This window comes from Pseudopipra pipra, chromosome 13 (assembly GCF_036250125.1).
Source record: "Pseudopipra pipra isolate bDixPip1 chromosome 13, bDixPip1.hap1, whole genome shotgun sequence".
Lineage (NCBI taxonomy): Eukaryota > Metazoa > Chordata > Aves > Passeriformes > Pipridae > Pseudopipra > Pseudopipra pipra.
The window spans coordinates 2,109,823-2,135,284 of record NC_087561.1 but is presented as its reverse complement, the minus strand read 5'-3'; the positions used below and the strand labels follow the sequence as shown (position 1 = coordinate 2,135,284).

At 47.3% G+C, this 25,462-nt stretch overlaps 1 protein-coding gene across 5 annotated transcripts in view; it reads right to left on the bottom strand.

The window, feature by feature from the left end:
• Positions 1 to 25,462, bottom strand: part of GABRA3 (gamma-aminobutyric acid type A receptor subunit alpha3) — a 66,534-nt gene that overhangs the window by 4,317 nt on the left and 36,755 nt on the right. For 4 of the 5 annotated variants that reach the window (XM_064669603.1, XM_064669599.1, XM_064669602.1 and 1 more), the window contains exons 4-9: positions 23,583 to 23,650; positions 19,693 to 19,913; positions 11,699 to 11,781; positions 8,146 to 8,289; positions 6,780 to 6,932; positions 3,831 to 4,066 (exon numbers count right to left, since the gene is read on the bottom strand). In XM_064669603.1, the coding sequence (XP_064525673.1) occupies positions 3,831 to 4,066; positions 6,780 to 6,932; positions 8,146 to 8,289; positions 11,699 to 11,781; positions 19,693 to 19,913; positions 23,583 to 23,650 (905 nt within the window). The remainder of the gene's footprint in view (positions 1 to 3,830; positions 4,067 to 6,779; positions 6,933 to 8,145; positions 8,290 to 11,698; positions 11,782 to 19,692; positions 19,914 to 23,582; positions 23,651 to 25,462) is intronic. The other variant, XM_064669600.1, reaches the window with a different exon arrangement.

Genomic DNA, 25,462 nt, shown 5'->3' with positions numbered 1-25,462 from the left:
GTTGAAGATTGATTCATGGACTGTAGTGAAGGTGCTGAGAACATAAATCACTTGCAGTGCTATCACACGACAAATTAGGTTGGAAAAGACCTCTGAGATCATGATGGAAATCATGGAGGTGATTGTAAGTGCAGCAGAACAAAGGACACACAGACTGCAGAGCATGGCCAGCAAGGGAAAGTCCCAGCAAAAGCATATTTACCACAGTGAGGCAGAAAAAATAAGGGATGGGTCTGAAAGACTTCAAACCAGCTGAAAATGGTGGCCTGTCAAGGTTGGTTCCAGTTCCATTCTGCTGGCAAGGAGAGGGTCTTAACAAAGATGCCACAAATGTAAAGAAACAGAGGAGAAAGAAGAATGATTCCCAAGGGACCTGGATCAAGGGACAAACCTGAGAATTGCTGAAGACTGGGTTGGACAAAAAGCAAGGCTTTACTCAGTCAGTAGAAAAGGCACCTCATGCAGATGAGGATCATGCCCATCACTTCCAAAATGCAAAAAAAGAAAATCATGATGACCATCAACAGAGAGGTTTGGAGGATGCTTTTGGTGGCTTTCTCTTAGTGAAAAGACATGTGAGAAGTACATAAAAAGCCTGGATGTAACCTCACCATGCACTAAAGAATTATTGTCTTAAGATAAGGACTAAGATCCAGGATTATTCCTCCATCCAAAGTGTGTTCTTCCTTGTTTCCATGTGTCTGACTGAAGCTACTTGTATGGTTTTGTTGCTTTTTGCCACCCAGAATTTCAGGGCAATGTCAGACAAGCACAGATACAGAGCTAGATCAGATTTGATGCACAGATGTGGCATAGCAGGCAAAAGTGGGTTAAAGGAATCATCTTCCAAAGATCCAAAGCACCTTCCATCCTGAGGAACAGACAACACCTTTTTTGTGGTAAACTCACTGGTACATGTCATCCTTGCAGCTTCCCAGTGGCAAAGTCATCATTAATTGCTGTCTCTCTGAATCCTCACTGCCACCCAAGAAGTGACCTTGCTGGCTCCAGAGACGGTCACCCCTATGGAAGGGATGATGGATGGGATGGATGGATCTCACTCTGTTCAGACATAGCCCTTCTGTCCTGAAGTGGATCCCTTTAACAAGATATTTTGAGAATGCCCAAGATAGGGAGCTTTGCTGGCCACTGAAACCACTCACCTTTCACAATTTCTTTGTCCCCTCACTCATCTCCTCCCATTACTGCCATCTCACATGTTCCTCCTCATGATGTTTTTTAAAAAATCATCTTTACTGACAAGTTTTCCACATTGGATCCAGATGCCTCTCTCCAGTTTAATCTGCACCTCTAGGTTGGTTGCAGCCAGTTTACCACACAAAAGAAAATAGATCCTTCTTCTACAATTAGCAAGTACTGGTGGCAGGCAAGAAAGGGTTGGAAAATCTTTAGGTCCAAGAAACATTAGGCAAATCTTATCAGAGTGCATGCTAAAGGGAGCTTTTGGTGACATCTATAGTGATATCTGCCTGCCTTTCATTAGAGAACTGCAGAGAACATGCAGAGTCACTCCCAGCTAAAACCAGAACCCAACTGTGGCTAAAGCCAGAACATCATCGTGATTTTATGATGCAGAGAGCAGTGATTCACCCAGATTAGCCCACCATGTCAGATTATACCTGCAAAAAAACATGGTGTCCCCATCTAAACCAATGGTTTGGCTGAAGGGGAGAAAGAAAGAACGGATCCAGCCCTGGGAGAATGAGCACACTGGGAGTGTCTGTCAGCAACCAGCAGCTTTTGCACAGTAGTGACTTCTCTCAAATGGGATGGGAAGCATCACTGCTGCCTACATTGTTTGGGTTTTTTTTTTTTTCATGTTTGTGCAAGGGAACAATCAAACCTGGAGTGAGGATCCTTGCCACCACATCAATAAAGAGCATTGCTTTTGGCTGGGGAGAAGGATCTCCAGAGACCAGCCTGGGCTTGTCACTGGTAGTTTTACTCCTGATGCAAACACTTTAAAATGCCAATAGTTATTCTTCTGCCTCCTCTTTCTTTTGTGCCTTCAACCACCTGGCTTGTCAATTGTTTCAAGAAGAGCTAATTAAAGGCTGAAACTGAGCCAACGAGGCACCTCCATTGCGTAGCAAATTCACTGCTTGGAAATACTCACTGGAATAAAGATGAAAAACAAATAGGTTGACACATCATATTCCTAAGCTCCCTGAAAGCCCATCACTGTTTGGGGAGCTCTGTGAGCTGCAGAGACTGGGAGTGGGTTTGCCTTCAACAGCAGAGATTAGAGTTAGCTTGAAAAAGCATCCACAAATCTGGAGTCCTTACTGATCATCCAGGCTGATGCCAATTGCAGCAAGCTCACAAAGAGCACCCCCTCCGAAGCATTCCTGGTCCTGCTTTGTTTTCTTGTTTGATTACCATGTGCACAAACATTCTGCATTCTCTTACCCTATTGTTTCAGCACTGTTAGTCTTGCAGTGCTGGGTCAATGAATAAATTGATAAACACGCTTCTTTTCAGACAAACTGAACTTTTGAGCCTTTACTGCTTTTTCTGCTGTGCCCAGTTCACATAATTGCCCAAGGCTGTTTGAATCCTGATTTTGTGCTTGTTTGCCCATCCCTGAAAGGGATACAGTTGCTTTGAGGACCTGTTCTGACTCTTCACTCATGCCAATGACTCAGGAAAGGCTTCTCTCTTCTCTAGAGCCCAGGTTAGCATTACTGTTCATGATGGAAGTGGAAGGCCATCACCTGGCCTCCTCTGGAGGCTTTCTGCCATGGGTCTGTTGCTCAGACCACAGCTGCAAAAGCAAACAGATAGAGAATCCAAGAAAGACAAGAGAGAGGCATTCAACACCCAGTGATGGCTCTCTATAAGGCTTCTGTTCACCTTCTTTGACCTCCACACCAGAGAGATGACTGGCTGCTGTCTTCCAAAAAGTTACTGCAGTTCTGTCAGGTATTTACATACAGCCCCACAACGATTTCAAGCAACACATCAAAATGCGAAGGAGAAAAAACATAAAGGCTCCAGAACCAAGAACAAGGACAAAGCTGATTTTCAAATTGATTCAATAAATATAAACAAGGAGCAGCATGCTACAGTAAGCGATTTCTCTGCACAGCCAAGATTAAATCAGCTCAGAGGGAGGGGGGCACGAGCAGGGGTAGCAGTGGCTGTCGGGAAGGAAGCTGCCAGAGAGGCTGATCCCAAGCGAGGAGGGAAAACGTGGGTGATGCCAGGCACTAATTTGCTGCCAGTTGCTGTTTGTGATTGCTTGCTTCCCACCCACCCTCTTTGCCCGAGCTCACGAGGCAGCAGCTGCTGGCAGCTGTGGGCAACAGCACAAGCATCAGACCTGCCCACTGCTGCACCAGCCAGGGTGGGGACAGCCAGGGGACACAGCGGATAAGGACTGTCCCCACCGGTGGGGCTGCTGTCCTGTGGCATACTGGGGTTTGTGTGGCATGCTAGCAACAAAGAATGGGTTTGGAGGGTTGGGTTGGGTTTAGTTTGGGGCTGGAGAGGGAAGCAAAGAGAGAACAAGACCACCAGCAGAGCAAGCCCAGAACACGCACACATCCATGTTTCCACTGGCAAATGGCTGTGCAGGGGACAGAGGGAAAAGCAAGCAGCCATGCCTGGGGGTTTCTCTCCAGCTAAACACAGCTAAGCCCCCCTTGCCCCCCATCGCCCGACCCTCAAGAACCGCTCCAGCTGAGACCTGGGCTGGGAGGGGCAGTGAGTAGCGTCCAGCCCCCCGAGTGCTGCAGGGCTGCACGTTACCCACTGCTGTGCCCGGCACAGCTCCCTCCTGCAGCGCTTCTTCACCGCCCCCTCCCCACCCCGGGCCTTGGCCACAGGCTGACCTTCAACTCTTGGGCCTCCAGCACCTTCTTGCCATCCCAGGCCCAGCTGCGCTTGGTGAAGTAGTTGACGGTGGCGAATTCGATCAGCGCAGAAAACACAAAGGCATAACAGACGGCTATGAACCAGTCCATGGCCGTCGCGTACGCCACTTTGGGTAACGAGTTTCTTGCGCTGATGCTTAGTGTGGTCATGGTGAGCACGGTGGTGACACCTGTGGAAGCACAGCAGGACACAGAGGACGGTGTGAGACCAGACACTCATCCCGGTTTCTCTCAGCTCACGTGCTGGTTTCATACATCAGTAAAATGAGGAGCCTCCTGCCAAGCCATGGGAGCCACATTCCCGCTGCAGTTAAGGGAGTCTTACCCAGCACAGGTCTGTGGTGCAATTCGTGGAGTAACAAACCAGTCCAGGCTGGCAGGAAGTTTCACAGAATTACAGAATCACAGAATGGTTTGGTTTGGAAGGGACCTTAAAGATCACCTAGTTACAACCCCCCCCCTGCCATGGGCAGGGACACTTTCCACTAGACCAGGTTGCTCAAAGCTCCATCCAGCCTGGCCTTGAACACTTCCAGGGATGGGACAGCCACAGCTTCTCTGGGCAACAGTTAGTCCAAACCCTGCTCAAATCAGAGCCAACTGCAGGTTTCTCAAGGCTGTCTCTGTTTCAGTTTTTGGCATAATCAATGGCAAACATTTCAATAGGATGAGATTAACCTTTCCCAAACTCCACTGGCAAGATCTCTGCTCACCATAGAGGAGTCCTAGCTCACAGGTAGGCACCTGCACTCAATTCCTTGCCTGCTGGCAGGGTAAGCTGCACGATCCTAGAGCCAGCTCCCTCATGTACAGTATGCCATGGAGAAGCCTCTAAAGTTGCTTTTGCAATAAAATCAAAACAATAAAATACTGTTATTATTTCTAGATGGTTGGGAACCTCATGGAGGATCAGAAACTGGCCGCTCATCCAGTGTGGCTCTCTCAACATTTTGGAAATGGTGTCTTGTGACCTGCATGGATGGACACCTGGGATCCTGGGTCCCACCAGCTCAGCCAGGCTGTGGCCCAAGCTGCCAGAATAAATGTCCCAATGGGTGACACTTATTAAAAGATGATCTGTTGCAAAATGCCTTTTAAAGCTTTTTTCATTAAAGCAAGCAACCATTGCTATCCATTTTCCCCAATAATGTGCTTTTCAATTAAAAATGCATTAAAAATGTTATAAAAGTATTGACTAATTTTCAGCTCCCTTAAGCCATACTCCTGGTAATTTAAGAGTTTCAATTCAATATTGTTGACAATACTTTCTGAGGGGAAAAAAAAAGGAATAAACAATTGGAGTTCTCATTATTTTCTTAATAGGAAAGCAAGGCAATTTGGGAGCGAAGACATTTTTCACAAAGGTAGGTTTTAATTTTTCAGTCAGCTCTTTGCTGCTCAATCTGAGCTGCTGCTTGAGGAAACCTATTTCCCTGCAATTCTCAGGATAACACAGGAGAGAATCAAGCCCCCGGTGTCCTGAGTGCACAGATACTCCAGATGCTGATGTAAGAGCCCTCCTGGGACTTGGGCAGACACAGGGTCCAGGTGTGGGGTTCAGCTGCAAAGGATTCACAGAGGGATGAGTGAGGAAATTTCGTCAATGACTCTCTATATGCCTGAGCTGGTCCTATTTTCCACATGATTTCTGTCTGAGCTCCCCCTTTTCCACCCTGTTGGATGGAAAGAGCAGAAGATGTTTGCTGAGGGGCCGTGTCCCCTCTTCTTCACCATTACCACTGTTCAGTGAAGCTCTTGCAGTCTGGATCTTGCAAACCAGTCTGGCCATACTAACCTAGGTTTGCCCTCCACCCTGGGAATCTCTGTGGGATTTGCCTTAGTGGGCAAGGGAAGGCAACTCTGTGCTAATGGGGTGAAGCTGGAGCCACCTGTAAATATTAAAGCTTGTTCATGACCTACATTTCACAATCCCCAGTGAACACAAAAAAACATAATAAATCCCTTCTAATTCATTTAGGAGGGTGCAGAACTATCTGTGATCCTCCCTGCATCCCGTTCCAGTCCACAGCACAGGAACAAGGTCCAGTGGAGAGGCTCCAGAAAGGAGGACATCAGCCTGGTTGGGCTTGTGGGAGTCCTTCCGTCGCGACTCTTGCCACAGAGGAAATGCTTCATGATCTTTGAAATGATTTCTGTCTTATTAAAAAACACAAGCAGGTGGTACCATATAAACCCCCTCTCTGCTTGGGGACTTCTGTCCAATATACTCTCTGTTAAGTGGAATCTGCTGGGCAGTGTTACTTCCAAGAAATACAGTCCTGCAGCACCACACCTGCTCTGCGCAGATCCCCAGCTAAAGGTCTCGACAGGGAAGCACAAAGCACTTCTGTTATTAAATGTTTGTAAAAGCTATTAATATATGTGCCATGCCAGCCTGACACTTTGCCTTGGAGAGAGGATCTGAAACCAGCTGAAGGAAATAATAACACTATATTCACCGTGCAGTTATGCTGCCTCAGCCCAGGAACTCGTTATGTGGAGCTTTGACCAGGGGCACATCAGCAATTTCAGAGGTAGAGCTTCAAATGCCTCTCCATGTACCCATGATCTCCTCAACTCAAAAGCCAGTACAGAGAAGCAGACACAGCCAAATGCATATAATTAGATGGTCAATACCTTGATTACTGTTAACATTTATGGCTTGGCTTCTAGCAGAAATGGGGACGGGAGTATTTTCACAGTGATTTGGGGAAAGCAGGGGCAATGGGAAGACACTGAAAGCTATCCTGGGGAATCATCAGCAGCTTCAGTGATGCCAGACAAGGCCTGGAGAAGACCAGCTCTGATTTAAGTCTGTTTCCCCTCATTTGTGGTGCCTTTCTCCCCCAACATGAGAGGACACCCCTGAGCTCCCAGACTCACCAAAAACCGTCCGGGCAGGAACTGATTCCCTGTTAAGCCAGAAGGAGACCTGGGACAGGATGACAGTCATAATGCAGGGCAGGTAGGTCTGGATCACAAAGTAGCCGATCTTCCTCTTGAGGTGGAAGTGTGTGGTCATGACGACGTACTCCCCTGCAGAGACAGCCAGTCAGAGATGCTGAGCCCCCCGTGCCTTCCAGCTGCCCACCCGTCCAGCTCTGAGCCGCTAAAGGTCTGTCCTGAGCAAACTTCCAAGCTCTGCAATGGAATCCTGTTCCTGGCTGGCATGCCTGGCACCCTCCAGTGCTGCAGCAGGATTTTAGGACAAAGGATTTTGTTTTCTTTTATAGTCCTGAAAATATTCCACCTTGCCACACTTAAACCATCTCAAAAATCAGGACAAATTCTGTTGTTAAAAGGTCTGGCCTGTGAACCAAAAAAGCAGCTGTCCCTATTTTCCCTCAATGTCCTATTCCTCCTCTCAAAGCTTTGGATATTTTGTTGGATTACTGTGCCTTTATGTTGTGTGCGTGGCTCTGCTAAATCATTACACACAGGAGCCTTTAGCAGCTTTCTTACCACTTCAGGTTATTCATCTGTGCATTTTACTACAACTTAAGTAGAGAGATGGGCCAGATATTATGACATTTAGTTCCCTGGGCTCCCCACATTTCCCCAAGGGAGGTGAAATGAGTTGTTACAGACAGACACTATTAAAATCAAGTGCACCAGAGAGGAAATATCCTCAAATGAGAGAACTACTGGTGCATACAGAAGAAAAAATAAAAGAAAAAAAAGGAAATATGAGAGACACACATGAGATAACAGAAGCTATCAGTACCTGGATTCAGAGGGGAAGGGAGGAGCAGCAGATGGGAGAGAAAGATGATTAATATTGGTCATTAATCAGAGGAAACATTTGTTTGGGATAATCTTCTATTAGCTATGATAATATTTGTGGAAGCAGATGCAGTGAAAATCACACTGGACATTATGTTGCTTTCGCCTGCCCTGCCTGCAGCGCTCTCCTGAGGGGCTGGAAAGGAATCCAAGACAAATGAACCCACAGTACCACGGGCCAGCTGGACAATGCGGGGCAAATTTTCCACACAACAGATCACACTGAGATGCTTGAGATCAGTTTTCCTGAAGACTGTGGATGATAAGGCTCTTTCAGTGGAAACCGCTTAAAACTAAACTCTTTACTGCCTCTTGGTGACTGCTATAGATGTCACCAGCTGGTTTCTCCAACAGCACACGGCTTGGGAAGTGCTGTGGAAGTACAGTCATGGCATTCCAAGCCCACGGATCCATCTCATGTCAGGATGTGCTCAGCCCATGCACCACACCATGGTCCCACAAGTACCTGTGCTGGATCGAACCATCTCTGTCCCAACGACGTGGCCCAGCAGGTCGTACTGGTTCAGGCGAGATCCACCCTTTGCCACTTCCACGGATTTATCCTTCCCCAGTGTCCAGGTGTAGATCACCTCTGTCTTCGTGTAGGCATCTGCAGAGGGGGAAGAAGAATGAGGTTTGTGCTTCTGCCTGACCTAAAATATACCCAAATTAGCCTGTGGCCAAATTAATCTTCGCTGTGCATTTCTCAGAACCACATGGCTGAGCACAGCCAAGCATGGCCAGAGACCAAGGCAGATCAACAACTGTTAAATCAGACGAGCAGGAGGGAGCTGGGGTTTTCAGAAGGGAGCTGGAGAGGGGGCAGAGCACTGTCGTTGAGAGACATGCTGTCCCCTTGACGTGCTGACTCTGCAAGGGCTGGCTCCAAGCAGGGATGAGATAGGAAGGCATCCAGGCCAGCAGACTGGGGCAGCAGGACAGCCACAGCCCTGCCATGCCAGGGACAGGGAATGTCATGCTGGCAGCAGCTGGCAAGAAAGGCTAAACACAAATGGGGTTAAATTTTAGGTTGAGGAGAAAAAGTTAAAAATCTCTACCCTGACTCAGAAGCAAGTCTCTCTCAGCTTTGGAGCTGGTGTTCTCTCCCACCAAAATGCTTTTTCCCTGCCTGACCCTGTGTTTGTGAACAAACTCCTGCTCTGTCCCCATAGCCAGCCCCTCTCTCAACAATGCCCACGTGCTTTTGGCTTTGCCAGTCCTATGGTTATCCAGAAACTGAGTCTCTCCAGACTCTGTTAGGAGCTACTTCTCCCCATAATGCCCAAAATTCCTGTGCAGGAAGTTCCTGCAACTCTGCACCAGTTTTTAAAGCAAGAACATAGTTCACTAAACCAGGCTTTGAATTAATTTTTACTACCAGCTCCTCTTACTAAGACGCTAAGGAATTCTTTGACTGCAGACAAGTCGAGCAATGGGCCAGGTCTGCTACAGAAATGTCTCAGCTCCTGCTTTGTGGAAGACTGTGTCCTGAGAAAACCAGATTTCTCTGATCTTTTTAAAACAACCACTGTTACCCCTGCACTGTAGGTGTTGGCAAACCTGTCAAATATTAACCAGGAGCTGTGCAAAGTGGGGTGAGTGGCTTTGATGATCAGCCAATGTTTCTCAGCATGCCAGTGTGCTGCCCAAGCACTTCTGATGATGCAGGCTGGCACCTCTCATTCCATGTGCAACATTCTGCTTTTCCAACCCTTCCTTCCAGCTCTCAACATGCTTCTGGAGAGCTCCATCCTCCTTCAGAGCTTTGCACAGCTCTGCCACAAGAGCTCTGCTCTTTCACCTGATAGGCAACACCTCCTGCTCCAGCAGTCACAGCTCACTTAGTGCCACTCCCAGCCTGCAAAGGGAACCTACCCACAGCTTCATTGCCGTCGTCCCTAAAAATTCAAGAATGTCTATAAAAATTCCTGAATTTTTATCCAGAAAATTCAGTTGTCTGCACATCTGGCTGTGGGAGACAAAAGGGTATCCAATGTCACGTAGGCGTGGCATGGATGTGAGGAACAGCTTTTGCCATGTATCAGTTTTGGTTCTGTCAATACCTTGTTTGCAATGCTGTCCAATCCAGCCCAAACAAGGACAGCTCTCAGGCATTTAGTGGAGCTGGTGACTTCAGCAACATCTTCTGCTACCCTGGTCTCAGACAGCTGCTGCACAAATGCCCTGTGATGGCTTAGGAACAGTTCTCTGTGGTGTACGTTCATCTTCTCGGGAGCGTGGTGATCATCACCTTCACTGCTCTTGGCCCCAGGAACGATGCAGGTGGGCAGCTGAAGCTCTCTGGAAGGCTTGATGCCCTCAATTCTTCTGCAAATGCTCTGCCTTCCCTCCCTGGGGGGCTGCCGTGGTGGCACAGGGACAGAAGGCCTCTTATGAGCCGTTCAGGTTCTGGGGATCTGTGGGAAGTGGCCTGTGAGGCAAATTCAGCTGCCCCTTGAATAACATGTGTCTGCTACCAGCATTGTCCTTCCACTTACAAACCTAACCCACTTTAGGCTTCTCGAAAACGAAGCTTCCAGCTTCCAGCTGTTGATGGCTTTTTAGTGAAAACACTGGTTTAATCCTTCTCCAACACAGGAGAGGTGAGCTCTGATGCCGTGCAGATGGTGCTTTAGAAAGAGCCACATTAATGTTAACCAGGGGCAGCTTTCTGAGCTGCTTGTCTCAAGACTCTCATCATTCAGAGGCCAAATCAGTAAAAAAAAAAAAAAAAAACAAACCCAAAGGGTGTTCCAGCAGAAATATACACATTAATCTCTTTTCCTCACCAAGAAACGTTATAAGCAATTAGATGTGGAGTAATCTGCCTTCCTGCAAGTCTTGTAATAATCCCAGAGTTTAGGCCTGAGGTATGAGGTTTTATATCCCTCCTCACAAGGTCAATTAACATTAATAATTCATCCTTCTCTAAGGCTTGCTATTTTACTGGCCTTAGTGATGTCTTGTGGCAATGAGTTCTACATTTAATTAGGTGCTGCCTACAAAATAGCCTTATTTTAGTAGTTTTGAATAATCCAGTTTCACGGGTACAGTTTGTCATGAGGCAGAGGAGCAGATGCACATGATAAACACAATTTCTTCTGCTGTCAATCAAGCTTTTCAACTTTGTCCTTAGTTAGCTCCCAAATGGCTACAGGAAGGAAGTATCAGTTTAAGAAAGTTGGGATTTTTCTGGAAGTTACTGGTGTGGGCTCATTCTGTAGTTGGAGGTGGGTAACTCTTTTCATCTAATGCAAACATGGACTGAGAGTGGTGCTCAGTTTGTTGGACCTGGAGAAGAATCCAGGCACAGCCAGACTAGGAAATTTATTTTGACATTATGGTGAACCAGTGGCTTGGAGTTTGGTTCCCACTCACTTTTAGGAACAAAACCAAATAAAATTTAACTCATATATGGAGACAAGAAGAAACTTGTTCCTGGGCAGGGTATGGGAAGCTCAAGCAGCTGAGCAGCTGCAAGTCTGGGAGGCTGGGAGCAGCTTTCCACTCACCAGCAGACAGCAAATCTTCCCTAAACCAGACCCCTTGGCTGTTGGGACTGGGCTTTCCAGAGTTTCCAAGCTTTTTACTGGAGAGCCACCTGCCTGACAGACTGAAGAGGTTTGTAAGCTCCGCTGGAGCCAGAGTAACCAAGTATTTCAGGGTCTCCCCAGACTGGCAGGAGGGATGTAGGGAAGCTGGACAGGACATCCAGCAGCAGGCACCACTGCTATCTTCCCAAATCTGTCTCCCCAGGATCACCTTGTGATGAAGGAAAAACATATCTCAGTTTTAGAATCATAGAACCAGTAAGGTTGGCAAAGATCATTGAGTAGAACTATCAGCCCATCACTGCCATGAGATGCCGAGAAAACATTTTTGGTCATTAATTAATGATAATTATCATTATCAATAATTAATAACACTGTTACTAGAATACTGGGTAACACTAACCACACAAAGGGCTTCTCTTTAGCTCTGTAACCACCTCCTTGCAGAAGGTTTATCAGGGTACTTACAGCTCCCAAATTTCAGTGGGCAGGCGTGCACGTCCATGGGGAAGTCCTCGAGGTGCATGGGGCACTCGGCGTGGATGGTGAGCCTGCAACACAAAGCACAGGGCATGGTCAGAGACACCCCTGGCCCTTCCTGAATCCATCAGCAGCAGCTCACGTGCTCACCAGCCCCTGGGTCTCTGGGTAGAAAGCTGGGGAGAGAACAGCAGGCACGTGGATCTGGAAACCTTTTCCATTGCACAGACTCAACCCTATTGACCGAGTTCATCTTCACCCTCTCAGTGCGACTGGAAAACCTGCCAAAGCCCAGGACTTCTGTTTGCTTATGCACTGTGAACAGAGCTCCTTAATGCCTGGAGCCAGGGGACATCTCATGGACCGTGCTGGAAAGCAGAGGGAAAGGGCTTCCATGGAACAGGCCTGTACTTCACGGCAGCCTGGAAAGAGCTGAGGGCTGGCAGATTGTTCAATCAGAAAGCCACAGCACTGTTGGGCTGAACAAAGTCAGTCAGACCCATGAAGTCACCAGGGTAAACACATTCCTTTCCATGTGGGGCAACTCATCCCACATGGATAAGTTCCAACTTCCCTGGCTCCTCCCTCGCTGGTGGCACTGCAGGTAGATGCAGAACTGCATGTCCTGGAGCTGCTTGGGGCTGAGCAGGACAACTTGTGAGCTTCACACATGCACCAAACCCCCGTGGGATACCTTGTCAGGAAGCAGTTCTGTGAGGGAGGCACAGCCATACAAGCAGTGTGCTGCAGAATATGGGGCCAGGCATAAAAGGATTCCTTATAAAAGGCTCTAAAAAAAACCCTAGTTCTGAGCTCGTGTTCCTTCCTGAAGTACTGCAAAGTGTGCAGCTGAGGAGGGGGAGAGAGAACAAACAGCTTCCCAGGAGATGTCTAATACAATCTCCTCTGATGGAACCATTTGTAGAAGAAAGGACTCACTTCTGATGGCTCAGCAAAACAGGAAACAAACCATGACAGCAGCAACATGTGGATGCAAAGGGCAAGTGCACAGACCTAAGGCTGATGGTGGTTAGAGGAAAACTCAGGTCAAGAAGCTTCTATTGAGATATTTTCCTTCACCTAGAAAAATGTTCAGCTAAGTTATTCTTCACAGAAAATACTGAGGCTTAGGCAAATGCTAAATAAACCCTGAAAAAATAGAGACTTTGGATTTTATTTGCTAAAAGCAAAGAATAAAAAAAAATAAAAATAAAGGTTATTTCTTTCAGGTGGACGAACCTTAAATGGTTCTACAAAAGAGGACTGTTTTTTAAAACTTGTCACAATAAAATCCGGTGGACAAAAGCAAACCCTTGACAAATTGTTCTAAAAACCCCTGTGGGGGAAACAAAGCAGGATGGGTGTGGCTGGGGGGAGGCAGGGGATGTCACAGACACTGGGTCCAATAATCTAACAAAGAGGTGATGATGACTGTCCTGCTTGCATTATGTCTGGCTCCAGTGTGGCTTTCTCAGCCAAGCCAAGAACCACTGTGTGGCCAATCTAATTTCTTGGAAACAAATCACTCTCTGACTTGATGATCTCTCCCTCATCACTGGATGGAATGCATTTGTTTTACATGAAAGAGAGGAAGACCTGATCTTTAGGCTTCTACCAAGACTCAGTGAAGTGGATGGAAAGACTGGCAGCGATTCTGACAACCCTACAAACACATTGTTGCAATGATTTTCTCCTGGACACCCGAAGGCCACCACGAACAAATTGTTCATTTGCTCTGATGTCTCTCTTTTGCAATCTGGATGAAGATTAGGATTTCAAGAAGCAGTTATGAAAACCTGGCAGCAAGGTGGGGACTCGACAGCCTTGCTGCTCCTGTTCTGTATCTTTTGTGATGTTCTCTTCAGCCAGCTCAAAACTCACAGGGGGACCTCATGGTTGGTGAGCTTGTCAAGCATATCCTCACAGAGCTTATTATTCAATTCTTTCTGTGTCCTTTCCAACTGCAATGAACTTTTTGCTTCTTATTTTGTCACTGCCACTTGTGTCAAGGAAATATGGATGGATTTTCCCTTTCTTCCTCAGCAGTTTACATAAGACACTTCCTTTTTATCTTCCTATTTTTTCTCATTGACATCATTAATTTCTTTATTATGTCAAAAGGCTCTTTGCTGGGAGTTTCCAATGTTGGCTTATTCAAAGGACCTCTCCTTTGATCGGTGTTTCCCCTCTGATTGATCCTGAACTCACCCTAAAAAACCAGAAAAGTCTCTTCCATCCACTGTACTGTTTGCAAGTCTTGGCTGTGACCAACAGCCACTATGAATAAGGCTGAATGGACTGCAGGACAAGCTGGCCTTGGTCATACCCTCCTGCCCTCTCCAGGCCACGGCCAAAGAGAACATGTGTTGCCAAGGGAAGGAGACAACTTTATATGGATGCTGGATGACTCCATATGTTTGTGGGAACGCACCAATTGCATTTTAAACCTAAACCCTGTATTATTAGCTGAGCTAGTAAACAAGGAAACAATAAATCCACCAACAAACCACCGAAAAAGCAACCTAATCTGCTACTTCTCCACCTACAGCTGAAGGAGTTTTAAAATCTCCTGAAATTAAATAAAAAAAAGAAAAAAAATCACATCACTCCAGCGAGACGAGTCTGATTCAGCAACTTCAGCCAGCCAGAAGTCAGCACGTTCACAGACAACACACAAAGGGAGTCAGCCTCCCTGCTGAGGGGGGAAGCAACACAGGCATTCCCCCTTCCCAGGTGTTCCCCCTTTGCTTTATCCCCACGTGTGGGGGGTGTGCTGACTCCTGGGATGTTCCCCCTATGACCAGAGCAGGTGTGCTGCTGCACCTTCCTGCCCACCCCATCCCTTGGCCACCTTCCACTCTGCTCCTGCAGCCTCTCTTTGCTGCACACACTCATCTTTCAGAGCCTTGATTAGCAGAGGTGTTTAGGTGAGCTGTGGAGAGAGCCCACAATCCCCTTCTGCTCCCCCCCCCCCTCCTGTCGCTGGGGAAGGACTTCTCAGCACCATATGCTTTGCTTAATGAAACATCAAAATGTCAAACGGCAAGGAATGGATCTCACTTCCCAGACAATTACCTCTGTTTCTGCAGCATTTAGGTAAAAGAGTTTATTGCAGAAATTCTCATCTGTGCCCCTTACCCGGTGCAAGGGAGCTTATGGCCAGATAGCCACTGGGTTTTGCTTCAGTGCTCTGATGGCCCATTCAGGTCCAGACATCTGAGCTCTGAAATGTCCTTAGAAAGCCTAAACAGCGTGTAAAAAATAGCCAGGCTGCCAGCAATCACATCATCCAGCCGGTGTATCCTTTGGCTCATCTGTCCTAGGAACCAGCAACAACTTATGCAGAACTAACTTGAAGTAAAACCCCAAACTCCTCGTGTTTTCTCTTCGCTTTGCTGGCACAATTGGCACCAAAAGTGGAACATCCAGGACAGAAACCATGTTTTTCTCTTTAAAGTAACGGGAAGTCCTTTGAACTGCGCAGCACAATGGCAAGGAGTGTGAATCAGGCTAAACACACCTCTCCCAGGGCTGACGGGATAACAAACCACTTCAGCTTCGTTCTCATGGTTACCGGGAGCTTAGCGAAGCCTTTGATGTGTCATTAGAGCCCCTGTCGTTACCTGCGTCGTGCTGCAGGATGAGCCAGAACCTCAGTCCAATTTCTGGGACGCAAATGTAATAATCCCCTGGTGTATGAGTGGTACAAAAACATGACAGCGCCCTGCACAGCGGAACCGACTTTGTTTATGCCAGGGATGCTGCCTGAGTTTTGTCCTGATTTCTTCTCCAGGAGATTCATTAATAACCACAGTCAGGCCGAAGAGTGTTTACAGTTTAGGCTGTGTGAGAATCTAGGTTAGGTTTAATTGCCAGGATTTGAGCTTGAAAGCCAAATTGCTTCTAGGATCCGCGTGCTGGATCTGAAAGCCCTGAATTCACTTTGCATCCTCCCCCGGCCCTTGGAGATTTCAGCTCATGATGGCAGAAATGCAGTGAGATAAGGTGTTCTCTGAAGATTTCTCCCTCCTGGGACAGCTTCCTTATAAAAGTCTGCCTGCACAAAGCCAAGCCTGGAAAACAGATCATTTCTGTCTGTGGATCCGCTCTGGAAACTGTAAGGCAGGGAAAAGCAAGAGCAAATCTCATCTAGTCTATCTGCCTGCTTGTGTGTTTATCAGTCAGTCTACCTCTGGTCTGCTTGGATCTGTCTGTGCTGTTGTCTGGGATCGGCCCTGATGTGGGACACAGCCACATAGCTGCCAGTCCAAACTACTCAGAACAGTGCTGGGATGTCCCAGCTGCTACTCTTGCAGAGAGGCTGCACCTCCATTGTGTGGAAGGGTGTTCCACCTCCAGCCTGGGGCAATCACAGGTTGTCTGGGCATTAAAAAAACACAGGCAGTAAAGCCACCCCAAAGCCTTTGCTGAAGGAGACCCTGGAAAGCTCTGTGCCTTCAAGAAGCAGCATGGGCAGCTCAACCCCCTGAACATATTATAATAGGCAGAGGACTTGTTACGTGGGGTTCAACAGCCCCTGTGTGTCTGCAGATGTTCTTTCCCTCCTGTTTTGCCTCTGACTCACCCCAGGGTTCCCCGACCCTCCTTCCTCAGTGCTCATGCACTGCCACCAAGGACTTCTGTTTTCTTCAGCAACACAGGCTCTCAAGGCAAAGTCTTTGGACATGCAGCTGACTGTCAGCCTGACAGGTAAAGAAAACATCCTCTAAGTGCCTAACTTGAGCACGTATTGTCTGGGAACCACTCTGACAATAACCACAAAGCCTCAACATGCCATTCTGACAGTCCTTGTTAAGAGCAGGAGAGCTTTTTTTAAAGCCCGGATTCACAAAGCTGAATCCCATCAGCACAGCATTAAACTTTCACTATTTTCATATGCTTCAAGGCCAGGAAAAACCAGAACATTATCTACGTGCCCCACAGAGTTCAAACCAGAGAGTACATCCAGAGACTGCTGCAGCAGCTCAGCTTTTGTCTCTACCTTATGTAAATCCATGCACAATTCCCAGTTTGTTGTGCTCAGGTCTGACACCAGAGCTTTGAGACCCCAGCTTTTGTGAACTACTTGGATCTTGTAGGAGCTCCACAAAAAAGAGCAGAGGCAGGGCTACGTAATAAAACTGTGTTCCCCGTGCCCTCTAAGGCAGCTGGAGTGGCAGGGAAGGTGCAGAGGGATCAGTAACCCTGGGGAATAGAGAAATGCAGTTCTGCACTGTGGCCACACAGGCCACACTGTCACCCAGGTGCCAAGGCCTGCCTGTGGTCAGATGTGATGTTGCACCAATCCCTGAGGAGACTGTGCCATGACTAAAGGAGATCTCTGGGAGCTCGGCTACAGCTGGTGTGTGACTCCTTGAAGCTCAGGTCAGTGATAAAGAGGCTCTCTCCAGGAGCTATAAATATTGTCACACAGGTGTAATTTTGCTGGATGTGTGTGACAGAGTTGTTGTTCCACCAGAGCAACTTCATCTATAACTGCAAGCCTTGACTAAGAGAAGTTGGCTTTCACAGCAGGATAAATGGCAGGAGACATGCCTCTAATTGCACATCAGCAGAACTGATGCCTCAAGGATATTGGCTGGTACAAGGTAAAGGAGCAGGATGTTCTCAGGAGTCAAACTGCATGGCAAGGTACCAGTCTAGACTGAGCCTGCAAGGGAACACCTGGGCACTCCTGCCAGGCCAGTGGAAACCTGGTGAAAGTCCAGACTTGCTCCATAGTCATCAGGACAGACTGTACCTCTGGGATTTGCCTATCCATGCTGGATGTCAGCTGTGTGAGGCTGAGATTGGCTTTGTGGTCCTGCTCTTTCCTTTGAGAGGGACACACATGCCTGCCCCTGGGTATGGGGGAGGACAGTAAATGTGACACTTGGGCATAAAACACGAGCCTCCCTCCAACCCTGGCCTGGAGGGAGGTTTCAAAGCACTTAAAAAGGGAAGGTGATACCCTTGTCATGATTTTACAGAGGAATCAAGGTGTGAGTGCCTAGGAGTGGCAAAGCCAGACAGGATTTGGTCTCTGAGCCCGAGGCATGGTCCTGGCCCATGCAGTCTGTGCCCTTGCATCTTCCTTTCTGAGTATCTCACCTCTTACAAAGCCTTAAAAGTATATCTAAGGTGGGCAGGAGCATACCCAAAAGGAGGTCCTTCATCCCCCAGTTCTTCAGGATACAGTTAAAATGAAGGATGTTTCGATTTTATTTTAAAAAACCCCATGGCTCTGTTTTCTTCCAGAAGCTCATTCCCAAGAGTCTCATGATGCTGCCATCCTGGCACCTGCCCAGCCCTAAACGGAAACATAAATCCAATACTTTCTTAGTCACACAAAACTTGCTGCAGCTAATGGTTGTTTGCTGAATAAAGAAGAAGTGAAAGGATATAAAAGCTCTGAAATTGAGTCCTTTTTTTTTTTTTTTGCTATTTATGCCAGCAGCTCCTATAATACTTCACAGTCAGATAATGATACGAACAGGGGGAGTGTTAAGTTGTCTACATGCAGGTCAGAGAGCTGGGAGCAGAATCGAGCCCTTGAGTCAAGTTGGGCTTCTCCCTTCATTTACCCCATCTGCCTTAATGTGAGATCACTGATGTGTGGAGACCTAAACCCCCAGGGCACTGGCAGGATTAGCTCATATTAGAGAACTGCTGCACAAAAGCAGAGCATTGTTTATCAATGCAGGCTGTAAAACTTGCTGACACCACATAGATTCACAGCCAGTTCGACTATGAAGAGATGAAATTCTGCCTGGTCCTCAAAAACAGAGGTGAAAGTGCATCATCTCAGCACACAGAATCCACAATGAAGCCTGTTACAAGTTAGGATTGGCTTGAAGATGGAGACAGAGAGAACAAATTTTTTAAACAAAGATTTACACCTTTCCAAAATCTACTCAATACCTTTTGTGTGCATTTATGAGTAACTTGTTGTTTCATTTATAAGCCCGTTTACCTCAGAAGGCAAATTAGTACATCAACCTCGGGGGGCAAACATTATTGACGTGGGTGAACAGCTTACAAGTGTACAGAAATATCTGAATAGTTCTGGAATGAACATACCATTAACCCAAAGGCATTTCTCTTCCTGCTCTCAAACTGTTGTAGCTTAATGAAAAATGTTATGTACCAGGGCTGCTCTTGAGATACCCGGACAGGACTGCTCAGGCACAGTTTCCCAGCAGCCACTGGTGCTTTCAGAGGAAGGTCCCAGTTGCTGGAGCTCACAGGGAGGTTGCCCAGGCTGGTGCTGGGCAACCCAAGAGGTGCTGCCTCTTGTTCAGGGCTCTCCCTGACATCCCAGGAGGGGGTAACATAGGCTGGGTTAAACCTAGAACTTCAGATGGCCCCTAGAACCCGGCTTCTCCAAAGCACAGTTTTTAAGAAGCTGTTGTTTGGGGTTTTTTTTCCTAATGATGTGCATTGATCACCCAGATCCAGACTTCTGATTCCACAAAGAAGGAACAAAACAACCCCATCGTTCTCACAAGCAAGCTCAGTCTCATTAGATGTTTGAAATGGCTCTGCTGTAACATGCTGAACAAATTTAGGTCTCTTCTTAAGCTGCTGGAGAATAATAAATCCTCCCATCCTATTGTTCCCTAGCAGCACTGGATACCTGATTCATAACCCATCACAGGTCAGGAACAAAATTATATCAGCTAGAGCATCAACCTCACAAATTATAGATCCCAACACTTCTACCTCATCACATAAAAGAAAAAAATATCAACATGAATGATGAGGAAAAAGCTACCTGTAAAAATGTGCAGAAGTGGAGGATCAGAGATGATACATTGGTAGGAAACAAGGGTAGCAGGGAAAGCAGCAGTGTAAGGCTCCAGTGGGCTAACAGAGTTAGTGAAAGTCTGCATAAATCCTGCTGTCATGCACCCCTGAGGTCCCATTCTGGCCTGGATGTGTGCAGGGACCTGGAATACCCTGGCCAGGAGACACAAACCTACCTCATGGTGTACAGGAGGGTGCCGTTGTCCACCAGGCGCAGCAGCTTGTTGGGTGTTGTCATGTTGTGGGCAACAGATTTCTTCCCGTTGTGGAAGAAGGTGTCAGGAGTCCAGATCTTGCTGGCCAGCAGGTTGTTCAGGGGAAGTATTTTCATGGGACCATCAAACTTCAGCCTTTCATCTCTCCAGGATTGCCGGAAAAAGACATCAATGGTGTATTCCTTCGTGGGGAGAGGAGAGAAAAGTGAGTCAGCTCAGCTCTTCGTTGCAAACAAGGGGATTCAGGAAGCATCTTCAGTCAGGGAGCAGACTGCATTTTGGCACACCTTGGGTGATGTGAAGTGTGGTGCGACAAGAAGCAGGAATTAACTGCAGTGGAGGATAGATGGCATTTACCACATTTTGTATAATGACTCACCTGTGACGTCAAAATGTGCATTCCAACGTTTCTGACCACTGCAGACAAGCTGCAACACAGATCACAACAGCCAGTTCTGGGGTAGCCCTCCTGCACCATCACCTTTACCCAGATGCTTCAGGGAGGGAGTGCATTGTGTGCAGCTACGTGGGCGTTTTAAAAAGCAAAACTAAAGATCCTGCAGATGGAATTTGGCCAGGATGCTGGCAATTGTATCCCTGCTCATAAAAAAATATAATGAAATCGACTTCCATGACACTGACTTAATGTTATTTTGTTCCCCAGGCCACCTCTAGAAAAGTATTGAATCAAGGACTTCACAAACTTGCATTACAAGATCCTATGACTTTCTTTTGTCTTCTTTTTCATATTTTTTCCTTCCCCCCCCCCTTTTTTTTTTCCTTCTTTCAGTTAGTGTAGAAACACATTTCCTAGGCCAAATTCCAGCTGGGGCAATTAGAAGTCATCTCTTTGGAGTACTGCAGCTTCTTGCTCGGTGCCTGCAGCCTCAGAAACCACTCGATCAAAGCAGCAAAGTCACTGTGGCTCCATGGCCACCCCAAAGCAAAATCAAATCAGTGCACCCAGTGGTCCCCGTGTCCTTTGAGGGTTCATGTCACTTGAGGTTCATGTCTTCAGCCCACCAGCATGGGCTGCACCACTGCTCACCTCTACAGCACACACCTCTGGCTGATGAGGGCTTTCAGAGCCACGAGGCTTTCAGAGAGAGAAGGGGGCTTCAGAAAGAAGAACAGTCCCAAATCTTCTTCCCCTGCTGTTGCAGACTCATAGTCTTTATTTACGTGTTCCTGGAGGCCGCAGGACCAACTAAACTTATCATTGTGAGTGATTTCTTTCCTGCAGCACTTCTCAGCAGCATTTAAAAACTGCTGTGCATCAGCTTCCTATAGGACAGAGAAATTCCTACAGGTTTTTGTGGCAGATGGCAGCAGAATGAAAGCATCTCAGTAAACAAGTTCATCCCTGCTCCCTGGCCATGGAGCCACTCCTGTTCAAATATGAACCTTCTGGAGCCTGGCTGGGGAAAGGGAAGAGAAGATTCTACATTCCTACAGGCTCTGCCATGTACTAGATATTCTGCCCCTTCATGAAAGTGATCTTTGTGGTTTTAAGCTCAGTAAATGGATAAAACCAAAGAAATGAGCCCATGTCCCAGGAGGTTTGGGAAAAGTCCTTATCCGGAGAAGCTCTCTCCTATTCAAAACTCCTGTTCCTGTTAAAAAACAGCAAAAAAAAGAGGCAAAACATTTTTATCAACTTTTCAGGCCTTGTTTTTCTTCTTCTATGCTAAGGAATCATTCCTGAAGAAAAGAGAAATAATTTTGAGAATCTTCCCCTCTTTTCTATACTTCTTTCCTTAAAAGCATCATTCCCAATTCACCCCTTCCAAAGAGCACACTTAGTTCTATGTTATGCTTTTCTCCTACTTATAGGAACAGCTGAAAACATCAAGAGTGAGTCTGCCTTCAGAGTCCATCCATGAAACAAAAATCTCCCTTGAACTCTTTTTTTTTTGTTCTTTCTATAATTTCCTGGGGACCGAGGCAAAGCTGCAGGAGCTCAGTGCCGAAGATCCAGGCGCGTGTCAGGTCCTGTCAGGCTCTGCTTTCCAAACCGAACTAAAAGCTGAGATCAGAAGTCCCTCGGAGCAGCTCGGTGAAAAGGTCCACACGTCCTCCTCCACGCTCCGTAACCAGCTGCTCTCCTCCCCTCTGCACAGCAGCTTTACCTGCCTCTCCTCCATCATCATAATTACAGTCTCTGTCTGCAGCGGGACGCGCCGGAGCCGCTCTGCAGGCAGTGAGTAATGGCTGTGGGAGGGATGGGAGCGGATCACCGGGCACATGCCAGGGGGGAAGGAGGGACTTCCCCGCTCCCGAGATAAAAGGAACCACAGCAGAAGAGCAGGCTCTCCCCACGCTTCTCTCCCTCACGTTTCTGAGTGCATTCAGCAGCAGAACAGCGGGCTGAAGCACGTTCGCTGTGCGTTTGGAAAATACACGGAACGAAAGCACGCGAAGGGGAAATAATTTATTATTCCTTAACTGTCTTCCTAATTTTAAATTCATTTTGTCAAATCACATCGCGGAGAATACCTTCCTCTTTTCAATACCTCATATTTCTTCTTCACAGTTCATTATACACACTCCCTTAATCAAATATGCTCCACCTTGGAAGTAATTATCAGATACTCCCCACGGGCTACGATTGCTGAATATATTATGGGTCTCTGCTGTGGTAGGAAAGCAGGGAGAGAGGGAGGGAGAACTCAAATGAGGTTAATAGTCTCAACTAGGCTGACATCAAGTTAACTTCTTACCCTGGAGGGAGTGGTCTTCTCAAAGCAACAGGGGTTTGCGGGATTGAATGAGTACTTCCATGAAACACAGAGGTTTTATTCTCCCCCAGCTCCTCTGCCTGCTAGCACAGGATTGTCCGTGGGACAGCTGAAGAGAAGTTCAGGCCATGTCAGCACAGAAAATTAAACCCTTCCAGCTCCAGAGGTTCCATGAGAGTCACAGGACACTGCTCCAGCATGGCCTGGCTGGTGAGAGCAAAGCCTGCTCCTCCTCCCAAAGCGGGCTCCCTCCACGGCCAGGACAGCCCACTGCTGGCCCGGGCTGTGTCAGCACCAGGTCACCTCCGGTGCTGGATGTGCAGGAGGCTCTCAGTCCTGAATGCAGGGCTGTCCTCACGTGGCATCCCTGAACTGTGGAGCAACCATCCCGAGCCAACTCTTCTCCGCGCGCCTGGGCGCCTGTGGAACACGAGCTGCAAGGAACGCTGTTGAGAAACCTCACTATTAATTATGCTCCACAGTCCTGTTTTAATTAGAAGACAAACTGTTGTGGGAATACAAGCCTAAATTCAGACCTCAGGCCTTTTCATTAATAATTTCCCCTGAACATGTCAAAATACTGCAATCAGTTCATGCTTTTTCTTTTTTTCCTCTTTTGCCTCCTTTTCGGTTCGAGCGCTGAGGACAGTTTGATGGTGAATCATTCTCTTCTGCACTGCCATCAAACCAGACCAGATTCTGACATCCTCTCCTCTTCCCAGGGAGCACCTTCCTTCCTCCACACCCACACAGGTCAGGGAAAGGTGGCTGCAGCAAAGGTGCTTGTCAAGGCAGGTAACGGGGGGAGCATGCTGTGTTCATGTCCAGGTCCCATGGGCAGACCCCACTTGATTAGGTTGGACTTGCAGGAAATAAAAAGACCCTAAAGCTTGCAGTGTGCCTGAGAAGTGCAAAGGTATTGACTCTCCAAGGGTGTATTATCAATTGGTTTCCAAAAGCCTGAGAAACAACCCCTCTCTACCACTCACACTGAGCTACCACCAGCTTTGCCATTTAGGAAAATCCTGCTTTTGTCCAGATATTCCTGGGACGAGAGTGGGACACATCCACAGTGGCTGCAGGAGAAGCCATCCCTCCCCGTGAGGCACCTACCATGTCTGTGTCCGAGACAGGGCCGAAACTTGTCACGTAAATGTCTGTCTTGACTTCGGTTACACTGTCTGGGACAAAAAAAAAAAAAAGAGAGAAGGGAAAAAAAGCAATTAAAGAACTGAATTTTCTTGTACGGGGAAGGGTTTGGGGGTTGTTACATGGTGTTTTTTCCTGCTCTGCTGAACCCTCTGCACCATCCTCTGTGCCCCGAGCAACAGCTGATTTTATCACTCCTAACTGGGCAAATTCATCTCCAGCACAGCTCTGCTGCTTCCCACACTTACACTGAGGATGAATATGTCCCACGTGGCCAGACACTGCGTATTTACAGAATCCATGTGGCTGCACGATCCATAACGTGGTGCAGATCCACACGTTTTCAATACAGAGGTGCTTTGAAACTCCTTTTAATGCGAAATCCCTTTGTGTCTCCCAGCCTGATAAACAGCCTAGCAATGTTCCACCAGTCTCAGGAAAGCCTGGGTTTGTTACAGCTTCAGGCTTATCTGTATGTAAAGAGAATCAATATTCTGATTGCCTTTTACTGCCGCCGTGCTTGCTGTTCTCCTAAGTGCCCCATTCTTGCGAAGCTGCTGCTCGCCCACATCACATGCTCCCCTGCCCCCAGGCTGTGCTGCCCTCGTGGATGCTGAACAACAGCCTCACTGCCCCAAAAAAGACACTGAGCCCCAGATCCTGCCCCAGCTGCTAAAACCCAGGGGTCATTTCCATCCCATGCCTTCAGATGGAGATGATCCGGAGCGCTCTGCAGAAGGCGGCCGTCAGCACGTGCTGAGCAGCACACACAGCTCTCCTTCCTGGCTTCAGCTGATTTTGGCATGTTTCCTGATTGACATCTCTGCTGCTGTCCCGTTTTGCAGGGAAATCAAGGCACAGTGATTTGCCAGATTTACAGCCCTGTGCTCTGCCCACTGGGTCGTGCTGAAAAAATGATGGATGAGGTGCCCTGAGTTGAGCACTCAGTTACCATAAATCCTCACCACTTTAGGGATACATCATGCTATTGTATGGCATTAGCTGGCTCAGAGCTGTTCTCCTAATGAAAGAACCAATTTAAAGCCCCAAAGCAGAGTTCATGTTTTATGCACAGTACCCAATTTTGGCCACTGCAGCAGCTTTGCAAGTAGCCTGGATGGCCTATTGCTCAATTAAGTTATGGAAATCCTTCTGTCCCCTGACAGTTATTTTACAGTACTATGAAGCTTAGTTTTGTGCTTCAAAATTTTGCATCCCAACATAAGATAATGCATTCTGGCAGGCTTTTCTCCTTAATGGCTAAAATATACATATATATGTCTTTTGTTATTATGGCTGGAAAGCTTCTGATGCAGCCTATGGCTGGTATTATTATGCTATATAAGTAACCCTTGATCTTTTCTTGATGTGATAAAAAGAAGGTTAAAAAGAAATATGTATGCAGCACACTTTGTGAAACCCCCAGAAGTCTAAACAAAATGAGTTACTTCTGCAGCAAACACTCAGGGTATTCTCTGCCTCCTTCCAAACAAGTCCCCAAATGAGATACACAGCAGAGAACACTTAGTGATGCAAGGCTCCTTCTGCTACCACATGCTGTGAGGGAAAGTTAATTGTGTTCTAGAGAAAACACAAACTCTCAGCCACGGATCTCAGATCAGGATCCACGGCCACCCATGGCCAGGGGATACAGTTCCTGTGAAGTGCAGAGGGAACAGGGTGTCCCTGTTCATGTTTCAGGGACAGGGGTCCATGGAAGGGCCTGTGCTTCCCAATGTGCTCTGGTGGGTTCAAGCACAAGGGAAGGGATTCAGTAAGTCATGAGAAGACAAAAGGCAGAACGAGTTTTGGACGCATTTTGGTATGACCCTGCAATCTTTACG